Here is a 20,221-nt window from a genome sequence, read left to right as displayed (position 1 = left end):
TATCTCCGTCAGTACCTCATTCTTTCTAAGTGTATGTACAGGTACAGATGACAGTATTTTAAAGTGCTTTCTTTAACTTGTATCTTTAACTGTGTCACTTTTGTTGTTGTTCAGTTGCTAAGTTGTGTCTGACTCTTTGCGCCCCCACAGATCATAGCCTGCCAGGCTCCTCTGTCCATGGGATTGTTTACCATTGAACCACCAGGGTAGCCCCTGTGTCTCTAACCTACTTTTTTTATTGGTGTATATTAGCGAGTAAAGTAATCCTTACTTGTTTGCTTTGTGTAGATGTGTACAGGGAGGAACTACTGCAATCCCTGGGGCTTTTGGCTGTGGGAAGACAGTGATATCACAGTCTCTATCCAAGTATTCCAACAGTGATGTGATCATCTATGTAGGATGTGGTGAGAGAGGAAACGAGATGTCTGAAGTCCTCCGGGACTTCCCAGAGGTCTGTATCTATAAAGCTTCCAATACTAGTCTAGATACTAGTCTAATCAACTAATACTAATCAACTTTCATTGGCAATTAATAAAGCCTTGTTTTGGATCTGGAGCAATGCTCTTATTCATGAAAGATCTTTTAAGGAATTTTCTAATTATATTTATGATTCAATTTGTATACCGAAGGAAGGGAATTGGAATTTTTCAGTCAAAACACTTGAAAGTTTCTTTTTGTGGTCTGGTGATTTTCAGTTATTGGGAGAAAGATAAAATAGGCAAAATATTTATTGGTGTGAATGTCACATAGACTTTGTATGGTCTACTAGGTTACTGTAATAATAACATTCCTATTTCCATAAAATAATGGACTTTTTTTATGAAATGGAAATACTGACTGTTTTCTTTACAGCACAGTGGGATAGAGGAAATAGGTTTGAATGATGGGAAATACTTCTTTGGGGACACAGATTATAAGAAAGATTAAATATAAACAAGTTGTGAAAAAGAAACTAAAAAGTTCTATTTCAAGGATAAGAAAGCTGTGGTACATATACGCAATGAAATATTACTCAGCCATTAAAAAGAATACATTTGAATCAGTTCTAAGGAAATGGATGAAACTGGAGCCTATTATACAGGGTGAAGTAAGCCAGAAAGAAAAACACCAATACAGTATACTAATGCATATATATGGAATTTAGAAAGATGGTAACGGTAACCCTGTATGTGAGATAGCAAGAGAGACACAGATGTATTGAACAGTCTTTTGGACTCTGGAAGAGGGCGAGGGTGGGATGATATGGGAGAATGGCACTGAAACATGTAAATTATCATATGTGAAACGAATCGCCAGTCCAGGTTCGGTGCATGATACAGGATGCTCAGGGCTGTGGTGCACTGGGATGACCCAGAGGGATGGGATGGGGAGAGAGGTGGGAGGGGGATTTCAGGCTGGGGAACACATGTACACCCATGGCAGATTCAAGTCAAAGTATGGCAAAACCAATACAATGTTGTAAAGTAAAATAAATAAATAATTAATTTTTTAAAAAAGTTCTATTTCAAAACTGGGGGAATCACTAATAGATTGTCTGTCTCTAGCTCACGATGGAAGTCGATGGTAAGGTAGAGTCAATTATGAAGAGAACAGCATTGGTAGCCAATACGTCCAATATGCCTGTGGCTGCTAGAGAAGCCTCTATTTATACTGGTGAGTATATGAATTGGAATGAAAGAGATTAACATGTGTTCTTTAGTTTAAAGCTAGCACCAAAATTTTTTTTTCCAAAGAACTTTTCATTCTAAAGTATCTTCATACATATAACCATATTCCTAGAACTTTTTTTTTTTTTTTTTAATATTGGCCTTCCCAGATGGCTCAGTGATTAAGAAGCCACCTGCCAAGCAGGAGACTCAGGTTCAATCCCTGGATCAGGCAGATTCCCTGGAGAAGGAAATGGCAATTCACTCCAGTATTCTTGCCCAGGAAATCCCGTGGACAGAAGAGAGTGGAGGCTCCACAGTTCATAGAGTCAGATACGACTTAGTGATTAAACCACCACCACCACATTGCACTCATTATTATATCTTAAGACTCTGTCCATATAAGACATTAATGTGTGTGTGCGCGCACATGCACACATGCACTCAGTCATATCCTACTCTGTGATCCCATGGAATGTAGCCCACTAGGCTCCTCTGTCCATGAATTCTCTAGGCAAGAATGCTGGAGTGAGTTGCCATATCCTACTTCAGGGGATCTTTCTGACCCAGGGATCAAACCCATGGTCTTTTGCATTTCCTGCAGTGGCAGGTGGATTCTTTACCACCTTGCTACCTGGTAAGCACCATAAGGCATTAATAGAACTGCTTTAATCTTTTTAATGACTTTAAAATGAAGTATCTTATATTTCTGGGTTTTGAGGGGTTTTTGTTTTTTTTTCATGTTTTATGATTGCTCTGTCTCTGAATATATCTGTATCTCTATAACTTGAATTTTCAGCTTTGAATTATAATACTTTGATTATGTTTATGTATTACCTTCCATCTTTGCTCCCATTTTCATCCCAGCTTTTGGTATTTTGAATTCTACATATTTAAGAGTTACAATATTCACATTCTGTTCTGTATCCATAGATACAATGTTTGTATTAGCTTTAGACCTAGTAAAGTGGAGTCAGTTTCCACTGGCAGCACAGTCCCTTGACTGTAATTTTTCCATTTGTTTTACAACTGGACAAATTTTGATTTTTGGAAGTTTTTTCAAGAAAGGCTCATGGAAACTATATTCTCTGAATTCTTACTTCTTTGTAAGTTTGGATTTTTTCTACTGCCTTATGATTTTAACAGTAATTTGACCGAATATAAAATTTTTCTATCAGCATTTCTTGTGCTGAGGAGAAATCTGACACTGGCCTACTTTTTTTCCTTTTGTAGGTGATTTTTCTTTCTACCCAAAGGAATGCTTCTTTAACTTTAAAGTGTTATAATTTTTTTTTATTGAAATGTTATAATTTTATTGGAATATATCCCACTATTGGTAGTTCTGTTAATTTTTTCCTGAGGCATAGTATACCTTTACGGTCTGTGACTATGTCTTTTACTTTGGAAAAATTTTGAGAATTTTTCCTGAAAATTTTTCTCTTCCATTATGGTTATCTTCAAGTGGAACATATTGCATCTCCTTTATCTGTTTCCATATGCATTATTTCCTGATTCTTTTTATTTAGCCATTTGTTCATTTTTTCAGAGGATAATCAGTGTTTATTCTTTGTATTGCTTCTGATGAAACTTTTATGTTGTTCTAGTTCTTTGTTGAGTTCTGCTGGCTCATGAAACAACCTTTTTATCTTCCTATATATTCCTTGAGATTTTTATTTTGTGGTAGGATGCAGTATAAAGATTTGCTTTAATTTATTGTGATCTCAGTTCTCATTTGTTCCTTGGCAGGTTCACTGTTGTACTGTGCTCTTCTTTTTTTTCTTCTTTTATTTTTGTTTAGTTCATATGCTGATGTTTATTGTTACTATCACTTATCTTTGCAGGAGATGGGAGGGGATGGTTGTTACTATGATTCAAAGTAGCAGGACTTCTTCCTGGTAATCAGTGAAGTTTGTTACAGCATAAAATTATATAATTTATTTTACTTTTTCTTCTGTCCTACCAGGAAAATCCACAGCGACAAGGCCACTTACAATGAATTCTTTCTCTTCTACCCTGCTTCATTCACTTTTTACTTACTGAAAAGGGGTATCTTTCTGAATTTTATTTGTCCCCACCCCCCTACTTCCCCTTGAGGCCAGACTGGGTCCATAGAACCCCTGCTGCTAGCGCTGTACCCCTTTTTCCGTGTTCCAGACAAAGAATTCTTGGTTTTGCTCCTCAGGATGTACTTTCTAGTTTGCAGAAGCATTGTCTGAGGCTGTGTAGCCTCAGGTGAATTCTTGGTGTTTTTTTGTTGTTGTTTGTTTTGTTTTAATCTCTTTTAGTTAGCTTTCCGCATTATTTTGTTTTGAAGCTAAACATGGCCCCTGGTTTTTGACAGTGGAGTTTGTGTTTCTGTATTTCTTGTTTGGTGGTCACTCTTCTGAGAAGGAGAAAGTGACATAATCACCTACTATTTTAAGACAAGAAGTCTACCTCCTCCTTTTAACTGACTACACAGATTCCCTTTGTATGGATATATCACAGTCTATTTAACTGGGATTCCTTTGGTGGACACTTGGATTATTGATAGTTTTTTTGCTCTCACAAGCATCACACCATAAAACATCCTTATGCATGTTATTTACACTGTTACATCATATGTTTTATGTGCATGTTTCTTTGTATTTTTGTCAGGTTAAGTTATTAGAAGTAAAATTGCTGAGAATATAACTGTTAATGTAGATTTTAGATTCTAATAGCTCTTCACAAGGAATAACAGTGGACACAAATTCTGTTTCTTCACATACTCACCAATGCTCATTTTCCCAGTAGTTTTTTATGATAATCATACAGAAAAGTTAAAAGAATACTGCAGTGAGTACCTATGTACCCCACACCTAGATTTGACAGTTAACATTTTACTCCCTCTGCTTTACTAGATGACTCTTGGTTCTGTATTCCTTACAGGGAGCTAGCATTTTTCCTGAATCTGTTAACCATTTGAAAATTGCCTTCTGTCCATTTTTACATTGGTTAGTAGTTTATCAAACTGATTGGTAAAGCTCTTTGAAATGAGTCCTTCATCTTTTGTGAGTAGCAGATATTTTCCTAGTTTGTTCATCTTTTGATTTTGTCTGATTTGTAGGCACTAATATCTTTAGGTTTATGAAAGTGGCCTGTCAGACTTCTTTCAGGTTTACTCTTGTGTATCTGTCTCTTTTGTCAAGTCTTTTTAATATATATACAGATACACAAGCATTAGTGAATGTCATCATAGAGACATAGCATGCTTGTATAAAAGACATGGCATGCTTGTACCATCAGATTGAAATATGTGATACTGTGTTTTTTAAGCCTTAATAATGATAAGTGATACTACTTAAAAGACTTTGTTCCTTGGACCATATTTTGGAAGCCTTGGAAGTTAGTATTTTTTATTCTGACAGATGTATTATGATAAATAGTAAAGTTCTGAATTTTCCAGCAGCTATTTTATTTATACAACCCTTTGTTTCTTAACGGGTAAAATAAAGGAATTAAGGCAGTAGATTTTGGAATTGTTATGATGTAGCAACTAATATACAATTCTAATATCTTATAGTTGTATAGTACTTTGTATTTTTCAGAGGGCATTTATAGATACCATATCATCTGATGTGTACAGCTAGATGGGGTGAGAATTATTCCATTTTAACAAATGAAGAAACCACACTGGGAAGTGAGGTTACTTTGCTAACATTAATGACAGTATGGGAACTAGAACCCAGGACTGCTTTCTGTATACTGTATCAGCTTCTTCTGAGTGGTTTACTGAATGTGATTTTACAGGAGAGGACCCAGTCTATGTAGAAGAATGATCTAGATAATGAGTATTATTTCTCACATTAACAACATTTACTACTTTTGAAAAATAACCAAACAAGCTAATTAATTGAGGGTATTTTTGGTGCATATGTGTGTGAGATACATAGGAAAAAATGCATTATAAATTAATTTCAGACTTAATTATCTGAACAAAGAATGGGAAAAAAGTCTTTTCCTACTTTTAAAAATGTTTATCAGGGTAGACTAGGCTATGAAAAACCCAAACATAATTGTTGAGTATAATAGATGTTTATTTCAGATGATGAGGGCATTCTCCTTTATTCTGTCATTTTGGGGTTGGGACCCAGGCTAAAAAGAGCTCTTTCATTTTAACACATACCTTCCATAGATCCTGGGAGTTCTCACCCTCTCAGTAAGCCAGAAGGAAGAAGTAGCATGGAAGGATGTGTGTCTTGCCTTCTGAAGAAACACTTGACTCTACATTCCGTTAGATAAGGGTCAGTTACTTGCCAAATCTAAATGCAGAGGAGGCTAGATAGTATGTTCAACTGTGTACCCAAAAGAACCACAAACTATGATGAATAGCTAGCAGTCTTAACTTAGGAACCTACCGCTTTAAAGTTTTCTTAAGGGTAAAAAGTCAGGATTATATATTACAGAATTATAATTTATAATATTCTTCCCAATGTAGGAATTACACTGTCAGAATATTTCCGTGACATGGGCTATCATGTCAGTATGATGGCTGACTCCACCTCTCGATGGGCTGAGGCTCTTAGAGAAATCTCTGGTCGTTTAGCTGAAATGCCTGCAGGTAAATCTTTATATTGCTTATTGTATAAGCAAGACTGATAGGATTTGGGGGTTGGCTTAGAACTTCTCTTTTAAAATTTTCTTTTCATTTTTCAGATAGTGGATATCCTGCATATCTTGGTGCCCGTTTGGCCTCTTTCTATGAGCGAGCCGGCAGAGTGAAGTGTCTTGGAAATCCTGAGAGAGAAGGGAGTGTCAGCATTGTAGGAGCGTAAGCACCCAAACTGTTTACTTATTATAAGAAAAAAGTTACTTTATTTTAAAGAGATAATATTTAGCCCCACTGAGGGAAGTGCTTCTTAACCAAGGTTGCACTGGAGTCGCCCAAAGGGCTTTTTAGAATGCACATGTTTAGGTCATCTCTGCTTGTGCTGGTTTCATAGGTTTGACTTATCTAGCAACAATTTAGAAACTTATAAACATGTTAAGGTAAGATCATATCACAATAAAAACAATATGAAGATTCACTATCCCCACATATAGCCATACCTTGTTCTCACAGCTTTTCCTTCCTTCTTGCTTCATCTGTCTTAATTAGAAAAATGAAACAGATTGTGATTAAATGTCTGTCTCATGTCTCAAACTAGAAGGTTTTCATTAGTTGTCACTCTTAACTTTCAACTTAGTACTGGTTTTTATTCAAGGTTTTTATATAGGATTTTCTTCCCAAAGGTTGTATTTCTTAAGTTATTTACATTAAAATTGACTTCAAAGAAGTACTTTTGTTTTATTCATTTATTTTTTGAAATTGCTTTTATATACAAGTTATTTTCCAAGCATTTCTAATGACTTTTTCCTGTTTTTAGAGTTTCTCCACCTGGTGGTGACTTTTCTGATCCAGTTACATCTGCTACTCTTGGTATTGTTCAGGTATGTCTTTTCCTATTGTAGTCAACTTCTGAGCCCTGCCCCACCCCCATGCTGTCCTAATGTTGTCCTCATCATTGTGAAGCATTTAATTTAGTCACTGAAAAGTAGGCAAGGGTCAAGTCAGTTTTAGCAATATTCTTACTACTGAAAGTCTTTGATGCCCTATGTTCTTAGCTCTTTACCTAGAATTTATAATAGATTTAGTGTCTAAAGTAGTAATACATCCAAGTAGCAAACTTTTATTAGTGTTAGAGTAATACTGCACTCTTAACTTTTGAGTTAGAGTAACCCTAGGAATAGAAACAAATGAGCCCAAAAGGGCATAATAGCAAAATCACACAGAAGTTTTTCTCCTCGTTGTTTGGTCCAAGGCAGGTGATCCTGTCAGAGGGTGGCTCTTTTCCATTCAATACAAATTCACACCAGCACTTCACCTTGGCTCCACTTGCCTGGTAATGGTCTGCGTTTGGCTGGTACAGGACGACTGGAGGAGGCTCACCTGCGTTTTGAACTTTGGGCTCAGACCTGGTTACTCAACTCATTCTGTTAGCCACACCCAGACGAAAGCAAAGCTGGAAAGTGTAGTTTCTGCCTAGGCAGCTGCTTCCCAGTGACAAGACATGAATTCTGGTGCATAGCTAGCCAACTTGGCCATTAAAAGTAAGCCTAAATGAAAGACAAATATAAATCAGGGCTATAATTGTTTTTGATCTTGATATATTTATAGCACATGTATTATTCATATGAGAAAAATACAATACTTGCCTATGTTTCTGTCAATATCAGGTAAAAGGAAGTGGCAGAGGCTAAATTTACAACTTTCAAGGTGTTTAACATTTGCTAAAATTTTGAATTTTAAATAACAGGGAAGTGAGGAGCAAAATTAGGAATGCCTAAAATATATGTGAATGTTTAGCCTCAGAAAATTGACTGTCATGGTGGAGAGTTCTGACGAAATGTGTTCCACTGGAGAAGGGAATGGCAAACCACTTCAGTATTCTTGCCCTGAGAACCCCATGAACAGTATGAAAAGGCAAAAAGATAGGACACTGGAAGATGAACACCCCAGGTGGGTAGATGTCCAATATGCCACTGGATATCAGTGGAGAAATAACTCCAGAAAGAATGAAGAGACAGAGCCAAAGCAAAAACAACACCCAGTTGTGGATGTGACTGGTGATGGAAGTAAAGTCCGATGCTGTAAAGAGTAATATTGCATAGGAACCTGAAATGTTAGGTCCATGAATCAAGGCAAATTGGAAGTGCTCAAACAGGAGATGGCAAGAGTGAATGTCGACATTTAGGAATCAGCAAACTAAAATTGACTGGAATGGGTGAATTTAACTCAAATGACCATTGTATCTACTACTGTGGGCAAGAATCCATTCGAAGAAATGGAGTAGCCATCATAGTCAACAAAAGAGTCCAAAATGCAGTACTTGGATGCAATCTCAAAAACGACAGAATGATCTCTGTTCTTTTCCAAGGCAAACCATTCAGTATCACAATAATCCAAGTCTGTGCCCCTACCAGTAATGCTGAAGAAGCTGAAACCTTCTAGAACTTCTAGAACTAACACTCAAAAAAGATGTCCTTCTCATTATAGGGGACTGGAATGCAAAAGTAGGAAGTCAAGAAATACCTGGAGTAACAGGCAAATTTGGCCTTGGAGTACAGATTGAAGCAGGGCAAAGGCGAACAGAGTTTTGCCAAGAGAATGCACTGTCATAGCAAACACCCTCTTCCAACAACACAAGAGAAGACTCTACACAGATGGTCAATACTGAAATCAGATTGATTATATTCTTTGCAGCCAAAGATGGAGAAGCTCTAGACAGTCAGCAAAAACAAGACTGAGAGTTGACTGTGGCTCAGATCATTAACGCTTTATTGCCAAATTCAGACTTAAATTGAAGAAAGTAGGGAAAAGCACTAGACTATTCCGGTATGACTTAAATCCTTTACGATTATACAGTGGAAGTGACAAATATATTCAAGGGATTAGATCTGATAGAGTGCCTGAAGAACTATGGATGGAGGTTCATGACATTGTACAGGAGACCGGAATCAAGACCATCCCCAAGAAAAATAAATGCAAAAGAGCAAAATGATTGTCCGAGGAGGCCTTAAAATAGCTGTGAAAAGAAGAGAAGTGAAAAGCAAAGGAGAAAAGTAAAGATATACCCATTTGAATGCAGAGTTCCAGAGAACAGCAAGGAGAGATAAGAAAGCCTTCCTCAGTGATCAATGTAAAGAAATAGAGGAAAACAACAGAATGGGAAAGACTAGAGATCTCTTCAAGAAAATTCGAGATACCAAGGGAACATTTCATGCAAAGATGGGAACAATAAAGGACAGAAATGGTGTGGGCCTAACAGAAGCAGAAGATATTAGGAAGAGGTGGCAAGAATACACAGAAGAACTGTACAAAAAAGATTTTCTCGACCCAGATAATTCCAATGGGATGATCACTCACCTAAAGCCAGACATCCTAGAATTCAAAGTCAAGTGGGCCTTAGGAAGCATCACTACGAACAAAGCTAGAGGAGGTGATGGAATTCCAGTTGAGCTATTTCAAATTCTGAAAGATGATGCTGTGAAAGTGCTGCACTCAACATGCCAGCAAATTTGGAAAACTCAGCAGTGGCCACAGGACTGGGAAAGGTCAGTTTTCATTCCAATCCCAAAGAAAGCAATGCCAAAGAATGTTCAAACTGCTGCACAGTTGCAGTCATCTCACAACGCTAGTAAAGTAATGCTCAAAATTCTCCAAGCCAGGCTTCAGCAATATGTGAACTGTTCAAGCTGGATTTAGAAAAGGCAGAGGAACCAGAGATCAAATTGCCAACATCCGTTGGATCATCAATAAAGCAGGAAAGTTCCAAAAAAATATCTATTTCTGCTTTATTGACTATGCCAAAGCCTTTGACTGTGTGGATCACAACAAACTGGAAAATTGTGAAAGAAATGGGAAAATTCTGAAAGAGATGGGAATACCAGACCACCTGACCTGCCTCTTGAGAAATCTGTATGCAGGTAGGAAACAACAGTTAAAACTGGACATGGAGCAACAGACCAGTTACAAATTGGAAAAGGAGTGCGTCAAGACTGTATATTGTCACCCTGCTTTTTGAAATTGTATGCAGAGTACATCATGAGAGACCCTGGGCTGGATGAAGCACAAGCTAGAATCAAGATTCCTGGGAGAAATATAAAAAACCTCAGATAGGCAGATGATAGCGCCCTTATGGCAGAAAGCGAAGAACTAAAGAGCCTGTTGATGAAAGTGAAACAGGAGAGTGAAAAAGTTGGCTTAAAATTCAACGTTCAAAAAACTAAGATTATGACTTTTGGTCCCATTACTTTATAGCAAATAGTGGGGAAACATTGAAAGGCTTTATTTTTTTTTTTGAGTTTGGAGACACTGCATACTGACTGTAGCCATGAAGTCGCTTACTTCTTGGAAGAAAACTGTGACCAACCTAGCATAGTAAAAAGCAGAGATATTACTTTGCCAACAAAGGTCTGTCTAGTCAAAGATATGGTTTTTCCAGTAGTTATGTAAGTGAAGTGTCTGTCATAATTAGCATTTTCTGGTTCATATGTTTATATTGCACCATACCAGTTTTCAAAGGAGTCAGTATCTTTTGCTGTCAGATTTGATGAACTGTTAAGGAAATCCAGATAAAGTTTGATTCATAGAAGAGCCAACTTATTGGAAAAGACCCTGATGCTGGGAAAGATTGAGGGTAGGAAGAGAAGGGGGCAACAGAGATGGTTGGATGGCATCAGTGACTCAATGGACATGAGTTTGAGCAAAGTTCAGGAGATGGTGAAGGACAGGAAAGCCCAGTGTGCTGCAGTCCACGGGATTGCAGAGTCAGGCACAGCTTAGTGACTGAACAACAACAATCCATATTGAAACTAAAAGAAATATTTTTCTGTTTGCAAGTTTTATTCTATTTCATTTATATTTGGTATATACTAAAAAGATAAATAATTTGACCAAAACGGTATAGAATTCCATAGTTAGGACAAACAAATATGCTTCAATACTTTAAAAATTTGTTTTTAAGAAAAATCTTTGTGTTTTGTTTTTGGCTTTGTTCTTAAATCAGGTGTTCTGGGGCTTAGATAAGAAACTAGCTCAACGTAAGCATTTTCCTTCTGTCAATTGGCTGATCAGCTACAGCAAGTACATGCGTGCCTTGGATGAGTACTATGACAAACACTTCACAGAGTTCGTTCCTCTGAGGACCAAAGCTAAGGAGATTCTTCAGGAAGAAGAGGACTTGGCAGAAATTGTACAGCTGGTGGGAAAGGTAAGTTGTAAAATCTTGTGCAGAACAGTCTGTGAGTTACACTGGGTCTTCATTCCGGTGCATGGGCTTCCCATTGCAGTGGCTTCTCTTGTTGCAGAGCACAGGCTTTAGGCATGGAGGCTTCAGTAGTTATGGCACACAGGCTTAGTTGCTTTGCAGCATGTCAAACCTTCCTGGACCAAGGATCGAACCTGTGTCCCCTGCATTGGCAGGCGGACTCCTGTCCACTGTACCACCAGGGAAGTCCACACTGGAGCTTTTTGAGGACAAACAGAACCTTGGAAAGGCAGATTCTTGCCTGGAAAAATAAGAAAATTGTAGATTATTCCTTTATTCAGCAAATATTTCAGGGGCCTGCTTGTATTGTGGAAAATAGAAAGATGATTATTGTTTATAGATTATTATCTGTTATTGAATAACAAACCACTTTGACATTTAGTGGCTTAAATAGTGCTTTATTGCTCATGATTTTGGGGTTGGTGGTCTTACTTGGGCAGTCTTTCTTGGGTCCCCTCATATAGTTTTTGCTGTCACGGTGGCTGAGACTGTAGTCATCTGAAAGTTTTTTCCCTCACACGTCTGGTGCCTGAGTTAGGATAACTAGCACAGCTAAGGATTGGGTAGGCATTTCTCTTTCTGTATGGTGTGTCAAAAAAAACACATCATAGGTCTATTTGCCATGTTCATAGCAGCACTTACAAGCGCTAAAAGGTAGAAGCAACAGAGATGTCCTTTCCAACACACGTGTGCATGTACTCACATATGCATACACAATGAAATATTATTCAGCCTTGAAAAGGAAGGAAAATTCTAACACATGCTACAACGTGATGAACCTTGAGGGACCATTATGTTAATAAATAAGTCAAATTCATAGAAACAGAAAATAGAGTGGTGGTTACCAGGGGTCCAGAGGACAAAGGAAAAGGAGTTGTTTAATGGGTATAGTTTCAGATTTGTAAGGTGGAGAGTATTGGAAGTCATTTCACAGCAATGTGAACATGCTTAACCTACTGAACTACACTTAGAAATGGTTAAGGTGGTAGATGTACATTATATCAATAGTTTTTGCAACGAAAACAACGCGAGAAAATCAGGAAGCAATCAGGAGGTGAATTTATTAATAATAGGTGATCATGTTTTGATTACTTGGTTTCTGGTTGCTAATTAATTGCAACAATTGGTCCCACATTGTAGCAGTTAATTTCTAAAAATATGTTTTTTCCTCTTCTAGGCTTCTCTAGCAGAAACAGATAAAATCACTCTGGAGGTAGCAAAACTTATCAAAGATGATTTCCTTCAACAAAATGGATATACTCCTTATGACAGGTAACCTATCCTGATTTTCTTTGGATATTCTATCAAGTTTTGAAGAAGGAGCTGCCTACATGCATGTTAACCGCCCACCAGCCTTTTTTCTCATACAGACACACACAGACTCAGTGTATAGGTTTATTTTATATTTTTATAGCATGCATCTAATGATCCAGTATGTTCCCTTATATTGATTTGGCTCATTTTCCAAGTTATGACTTTTCTCACTCATTATCCAGCCAGCTTAAATTAAATTATGGCTTAGTGTACAGAGCCCGAGGAATCACTGCCTCCTTCAGAAGCTTTTCTCACTACATGTTGTGACAGCCCATGCCTCTTCTACTCTTTGCCAAAATAATATACTTTTGTGCCCCATTGCCCAAGAGTCCTGTTTTTTTTTCTTTCTACTATTGGACACCTCACCAGTCCCTATTACTCCTGCCCAACGCTTTCTGTTTTTTCGTTATTTAACTCTGCTACTACAAGGGCTTTCCTTGTGGCTAAGCTGGTAAAGAATCCACCTGGAATGCGAGAGACCTGGGTTCGGTCCCTGGGTTGGGAAGATCCCTTGGAGAAGGGGAGGACTACCCACTCCAATATTCTGGCTTGGAGAATTCCATGGACAATACAGCCCATGGTGTCACAAAGAGTCGGACACGACTGAGTGACTTTCACTTTCACTACCATGGCCAAAAATTTCCCATTTCTTTTAAACTTAGATAATTTGAACCTTTCATCATAGTCTATAACTTTTCCTCCCTCAGATCATATTTGGCCCCATATAAGACTGTAGAAACAAATAGATTAGCAGAATATAGGACAAGCAGGAAATATGACAATATAATCAGTAAGGCAGAAACTCTAGGAACCAGCCACACAAAGATAACTCCACAAGGGAAAATTATTTGAAAAGAGAGTGTACGTGAAATTGTGTATGCAAATAAGTTTAAATGTGTTAGAAAGTTTATTAGAATGCATGTGATTCAAGTTGAATATTAACTTGTGTGTCTTTATTATTAAAAAGTATGTGTAAATGCAAATGGACACTTTTAGTGGAGAAAGGGGCTGCTTATTAGCTCTAGGAAATTACAGTTCCCTGCTTTCCTATTATTTATTCAACCTTAACTAACCATCACAAGGGACTCTTTACAACTTAGTTATTTTCCATTTGGGTTACTGCTTTAACTGCATTGTACACAAACACTCTCTCAGAGAGTCATTAGATTGTAGCAGTACTGTTTTATTGTTCTTCAGATAAAAATTAACATCACTCTTAAATAAAAGAACGCATATGGCTCCATCTCTCTATCCACCCCATATTCCTGAGACATCTCTGTCCAAAAACTCCGGTTAAGTGTTTCTGATCTTTTCCACTATTTTTTTTTCATTCCTTAAGTATCATACCATAAATATAAGTAGTATGCATATCTAAATAAATAAACCAATGCTCTGGTATTTCACAGATGAAATAAAAAGTATGAACTTGTTTTCGATTTTCTGTTTTATTATTTTGACTTTCATTTATCCTAGGTTCTGCCCATTCTACAAGACAGTGGGAATGCTGTCCAACATGATCGCATTTTATGATATGGCCCGCAGAGCTGTTGAAACCACTGCCCAGAGTGACAATAAAATCACATGGTCCATTATCCGTGAGCACATGGGGGAGATCCTCTATAAGCTTTCCTCCATGAAATTCAAGGTATATTTGTTTGTACCATAAACTTTTTTTAGTAGGAAGTGTTTCTTTTTGATTTTTTTGAAATATTTGGTTCTCAAACTTGGTGTGTGAAACTTGCATTTATCATTTTCACACATGCTCGGGTTATGTAAAAGCAGAGCAGACCTCAAAGCTGTGTTCAAATAGGAATTCTAGTGATAAAGATTATAGTATGTCATGTCTAAAATAAATGCTGACATGTTTTCCCTTTTGTCTTAACCACCAAGCAGTTTAGAACTAAAATCATTGCTAAGTAGCAGTTAGCTCACCTCAAATGCTTGTTGCTATCTGTCTAAACTCCATGCTCCTTCTTGAAATGATTTCTGCTGCCTAGTTATTTTAAGTATCCTGTTATACATATCATTTTTACTTTTAAGTGGACTCTCATTACTTGGGAAGTGCACAAGACATAAATAGATAATTAAGTGAAATTATTGGTGGAAACTCAAATGTGTAAGATTGTTTTTATTTTTATTTTTTTGTAAGATTGTTTTTAAAGTACTTGATCAGTTGGGTTGTATTTATTTCTAAATCATGATATCCAAGTATAGTTACTAATCTCCTGTTGAGATATTGAGACGGATTCTTTGAATGTGTATGTTAGGATTGAGAGTAAATTTGTACAAATAGATACTCACTGTATCAAGAATTTTAAAATGTCCACATGGTTTGAGTCCTGTCTTTCCACTTAAAAACTGATAACCCAAGGAAATAATCAGAGATCTTGATATGGATACATGTAGAAGACTGCATATCAAACTTCGTAAATGTCATCCAAAAGTGAACAGAGCCAGCAGTACATTGTGCCATGTACCTTACAACAAAAATATTATGAAGGCATTAACATCATACATCTTTTTTTTAAGGAACATCCAAAGACACAGGGACATGGTTATGGTATAATGAGTGGAAAAAAAGTCAGGTTGCAAAGAAATTCCACATGTAATTTGATCCAAATTTTATTTTTAAAAATTACACATTCATAGGAAAATTATAAAAATGATATGCAATAATGTAATAATGATGACTTCTGGTAACATAACTAAAGGTGCTATAATTTTTATGTTTACAGGTACATTGTATCAAATTAACATCTGTTATTTTTTAGTATTATTCAGTATTTTTCTGTAGCACTATTTTGTGGCTGAAGAATATTTTCCTTTTCTTAGGCATTTTGAAGTTTTTGGTATGGACAACTTTGTTAATGCAGTTGGGTTTGTGTATCTTCCTCATATTTGTTCTCAGAAGTAGAATGATTGGATCAGAGGGCTTAAACACTTTAAAGTCTCTTTTGTACATTTTACTCAATTAAGTGGCTTTCTATACAGACTTTAAATGGGGTGCATTTTGACGTTATTTCATGTCCCAGCATGATGATGCCAGGCCCTGAATAGTAAATTCTGTTTTTATTAAATTAATTCCAACTATGTATATACAAAGAGGAATGTATCTAATATGCGTTGCTGCATAGTTTCCTAATATTTTGCATATTGTCAAGGGTAAATCCTTTGGTTGTTGAACACAGTTAGCAGGCAGGGCACAAAATTGAAATTTTGTCTTCTGTTTATGGTTAGACTATTCCTTTATGCATTTTACCCTTAAAGGAAAGAAAATAAGGTTAATCCTGCCTCCTGCCTTGTGTTTTACTAGTGCATCTCACTTAACCTCCTGCTCAAATAACTCACTATGTGTCACAAAAATTATTTTCCAAAGGTAGATTGAATTCTGTAATGTCTTTTTTCAGGATCCAGTGAAAGATGGTGAGGCGAAGATCAAGGCCGACTATGCACAACTTCTTGAAGATATGCAGAATGCATTCCGTAGCCTTGAAGATTAGAACTGTGATTTCTCTCCTCCTTTTCCTCAGCAAGTTCTCATATGTGTATATTTTCCTAAATTTCTCATCTTAGACCCTTTGCTTCTTTACTGTGTGGGTTTCAGACTAGTGCCTCTGTGTGTAATCATTTGTTTCCCCATGTATTTGATAGGTCTTATATAAAACAAACATTCCTTTGTTCCAGTGTTTGAAGGGCCCCCCTGAACATTTCTCCGAAGTGGTGAATGTAGTAAATTTGATATACAATGGCTACACTACTGTAAACTTGTATGTAGGGTGACGTCTCTCCTTGTCCTAGGTTTACCCTTTCCTCATCACTATTAAATTGTAAACAGGACTGCTGCATGTTACTCTCTTTGCAGTGGATTTGGGTTGGAAGGCCAGACTTCTATACATTTTGACAGGTACTTTGTGAAATGACTTTACCTGCAGTTTAGCATTTTGCTAAGTAACTGCTTTGCAGGAAATAATTGCTTTTTTAAAAAACATGAATGATTAATGTTTTGATTATGTGTTGCTTCCTCCAGTATAAATCAAGAATATTTGTGGGAAACTGTTGAAAACTATACTGTTTTTAAAGCAGGCTTCTGTGGGACTCAGCACAATAGATGAATCAGTGCCCTCTAAAAAAGTGAAAAAAGAGCCAGATGGTCAAACTTAGGTTAACATCACCTTGTTAAAGCCCATTTTACTTCACGGGGAAAAATTCAGTATCAAGGACTATTCTACTACATTACTAGGCAATTCTTTTTAAAATGACATTTAAAACAATCACGAGAACTTGATTTACATCACACCTTTTTTTTTCCCTCAAACATCTTAGAAGGCTAAGCTTCTGAGAATCATGTGGCAGTGTGATGGGCAGAAAAATGCCACAGAGAATATATTTTGTAGTGGTTAAAGGCTGTTTGCACCTCTAAGGACCAGTTGGGCTTTGGTGATTGTTGGGGCCAGAGTGGCATTATGTTTTTACAAGATAATAACATGTGTCACATGTTTGCATGTTTGTTCGCTTATTGAACCTTTAAACAACCAGTTTCCTGATTGTAGAAAACACTGTTCTTTCATGTGATTTTATGATTCACTGGCTCAAAAGATTTCCCAGAATATCTGTAGCTGTAGGAGCATAACAGTTCCAATTCTGTTTCATAGGAATGAAGTTAGTTCTAAAATCAGCAGATGCAAGATAATAGAATTTGGGTTATGTGAAAAAAAAAGATTATTTCTGCCTATCTGTTAAGTATATGTTTTAAAATAATAGTTTCTGCATTTGTGTGATAAGGCACACTGTAGGATAGCTCTAAAAACATCAGTTTCCCATGAAGTCTTTCTGACCAATCACGCTGGCGCCATTGCTTCCTCTTTGGGAAGAGGAAAGGGTATGTGAACATGTTCAACAATCTCAAATACTGAAATATAATAGCATTTATTTATGTTACACCTCAGTATGTTGTTATTTAAGTTTTTAAGTAATGTATTTCTCTTGGTCTATTAAGGAGAGATGCAGTCAATAGAGAATTCATCTTTGTTTGTTTCTTACAGATTGCATTTTCTTATAGTGGCCTGCTATTCAGGATAAGTATCCTTCTTTAACCTTTTGGAGTATTGGAAGATAAAAATTATGCAGTGATTTGTTGAGATGTGGACATAATGGTGCTGCTTAATCAGTTTGCTTCCAGTGTGGTCTCCTACCTAGAGGCCCTAAGACCAGTGGAAATTAAAAGAATTTCAAAAAACTTTCAGTTCCTACCTTAAATCTACCAGCAAACTAGGATTGTGGTAGTAATGAATGATATGGCAAAGAAAGTTTGACCAAGTTGTCTTTTGTTGTTCTGAATTTGCAATATACATTCTTACTCCTTTTTAAGAACGTTGGGGTGTGGCTATGAAGCTACTAGAGAAACTTCGCTCAGAGCCTCATTGTAAGTGTCCCTTCATCGGTATGTTGTAGAATTTCACATTAGTCACTGATCAGTTTCTTTAGTAAGAATGTGTCAAAGTTACAATAATCTTTTAAAAAGATGATTCAGTTCTATATTTATTGTGCTGTGTCTGGTCCTAAGTGGAGCCAGTCAACAAGTTACATGTGTATTTTTCCAGTGTTAAATCTCACACATTGTACCCTTTGGAACTTTCCATCCTGAAGAGTGAATAGAAGAGGTCGTGTGTATTGCCTCCTTATCCTTGAGGTTTCACTGTCTTTATGTTAAAAGTTGTGTATAATTGTTAAAATCTATGAAAGAATAAAAAGTGGATTTAAATTAATATTTTTTTCTTTTTGGGGGTGTGTGGCCAGATCTGCTTTAAAAAAGAAGTGTCATGTTGTATTTTGGCTTGTTTTCAGTATGAACTTTTAAAGTTCTTTCTTTTTCTCTTTCTGCTTAAGATCATGAAGTTGAATTGGGACCCTCACTACAGACTGCATAAAGTCCTATAATCATATACCACTGTGACTAAAAAATGTAGTACATGGAATCACATAGCGTTAAGAATATTACTTTAAATTGAAAAAATGAATGGTTTCTAAAAATAGAGTTATAAATGAAAGGAAATCAGTGTACTCATCTCTACTTTTGGAAAATGAACTAAAGCTTTGTAATTCATAGTTTTGCAAGGCAAATTAATTAAGATCCAATGTAGCGTGTTCACAGGGCATTTTATTTCCTTAAGAATATTTTTATTTCAATTGATGGTTTTGCACTGTGGTGTTGGAGAAGACTCTTGAGAGTCCCTTGGATAGCACAGAGATCAAACCAGTCAGTCCTAAAGGAAATCAATCCTGAATATTTATTGGAAGGACTGATGCTGAAACTGAAGGTCCAGTACTTTGGCCAGCTGATTCAAAGAACTGACTCATTGGAAAAGAACCTGATTCTGGGGAAGATTGAAGTCGGGAGGAGAAGGGGGTGACAGAGAATGAGATGGTTGAATGGCATCACTGACTCGGTGGACTTGAGTTTGAGCAAGCTCCAGGAATTGGTGACGGACAGGGAAGCCTGGCATGCTGCAGTACATGAGCTCGCAAAGAGTTAAACATGACTGAGTGACTGAACTGAAGGGTATTTTTAACAATTTCTAAAGTAATAAGAAGCAGTGTGAAATGAACAACTCTATATTACTATCGAGGGCCAAGTTTCTATAGAGAAATCCTTAAAAATTAACTGGAAAGTTTATTGATTATAGATTTTTTGGGTGATTTTTAGTCTTCTTTGGTAATAATGCAATATTTTCAGATTATTTGTTTTACTGTGTTGCCACAACATAAAAGTATGAAGAAGGGAACTGATAAAATGCCACTGAAGTTGTTCTAAGGGCTCCCTTTTAGTTTGAGTTCCCCTAGAAGTTGACACTGAAATGTGTCTTTGATTGCAGGCAGTCTGTTTGGGATGTGATCCCAGGAAAGTCCCAGTAGGGAAATAGAGAATTAAGACAGAACTGAAGGAGCCAGTAAGTGTTATCAAACAAGTCAATATTTTGGAGCACAGTCCTGCTGGAGAGTTGTGGGAACAGCTGAAAAATATGCACTTCATTATCCCACCTGGGATGCAAGGAAACTAGGGTACTTTTCAGCATCACTGATGGGCAGTCAGCGATTCATTGGAAAAGACCCTGATGCTGGGAAAGATTTAGGGCAGGAGGAGAAGGGGGCGACAGAGGATGAGATGGTTGGATGGTATCACAGGCTCAATGGGCATGAGTTGAACGACAACGAAAGCTGCTGTCAGTCATCCACTGAAGGTTGTTCCCACAAAGAGAAGGAGAATCAATGACCAGCACATGCATATAAATAGATCAGGTTCAGGTGGCCACAGAAAACCCTTTGCAAAGAGATTCACGTGCATGTGACCCCATGGACTGCAGCCCTCCAGCCTCCTCTGTCCATGGAATTTTCCAGGTAAGAATACTGGAGTGGGTTGCTGTTTCTTGATCC

General features: G+C 37.0%; 1 protein-coding gene across 3 annotated transcripts in view; it reads left to right on the top strand.

Annotated features, from left to right (window-relative positions):
- Positions 1-18,555, top strand: part of ATP6V1A (ATPase H+ transporting V1 subunit A) — a 57,971-nt gene extending 39,416 nt beyond the window's left edge. For all 3 annotated transcript variants that reach the window (XM_061167189.1, XM_061167190.1, XM_061167191.1), the window contains exons 7-15: positions 289-451; positions 1,545-1,653; positions 6,106-6,228; positions 6,324-6,438; positions 7,034-7,097; positions 11,216-11,419; positions 12,654-12,748; positions 14,264-14,435; positions 16,198-18,555. In XM_061167189.1, coding sequence (XP_061023172.1) covers positions 289-451; positions 1,545-1,653; positions 6,106-6,228; positions 6,324-6,438; positions 7,034-7,097; positions 11,216-11,419; positions 12,654-12,748; positions 14,264-14,435; positions 16,198-16,290 — 1,138 coding nt within the window. In that variant the 3' untranslated portion in view covers positions 16,291-18,555. The remainder of the gene's footprint in view (positions 1-288; positions 452-1,544; positions 1,654-6,105; positions 6,229-6,323; positions 6,439-7,033; positions 7,098-11,215; positions 11,420-12,653; positions 12,749-14,263; positions 14,436-16,197) is intronic.
- The last annotated feature ends 1,666 nt before the right edge of the window (positions 18,556-20,221 follow it).

Source organism: Dama dama, chromosome 19, assembly GCF_033118175.1.
Source record: "Dama dama isolate Ldn47 chromosome 19, ASM3311817v1, whole genome shotgun sequence".
Lineage (NCBI taxonomy): Eukaryota > Metazoa > Chordata > Mammalia > Artiodactyla > Cervidae > Dama > Dama dama.
The sequence above is the reverse complement of the archived record's forward strand: the minus strand, read 5'-3'. Positions and strand labels throughout refer to the sequence as shown.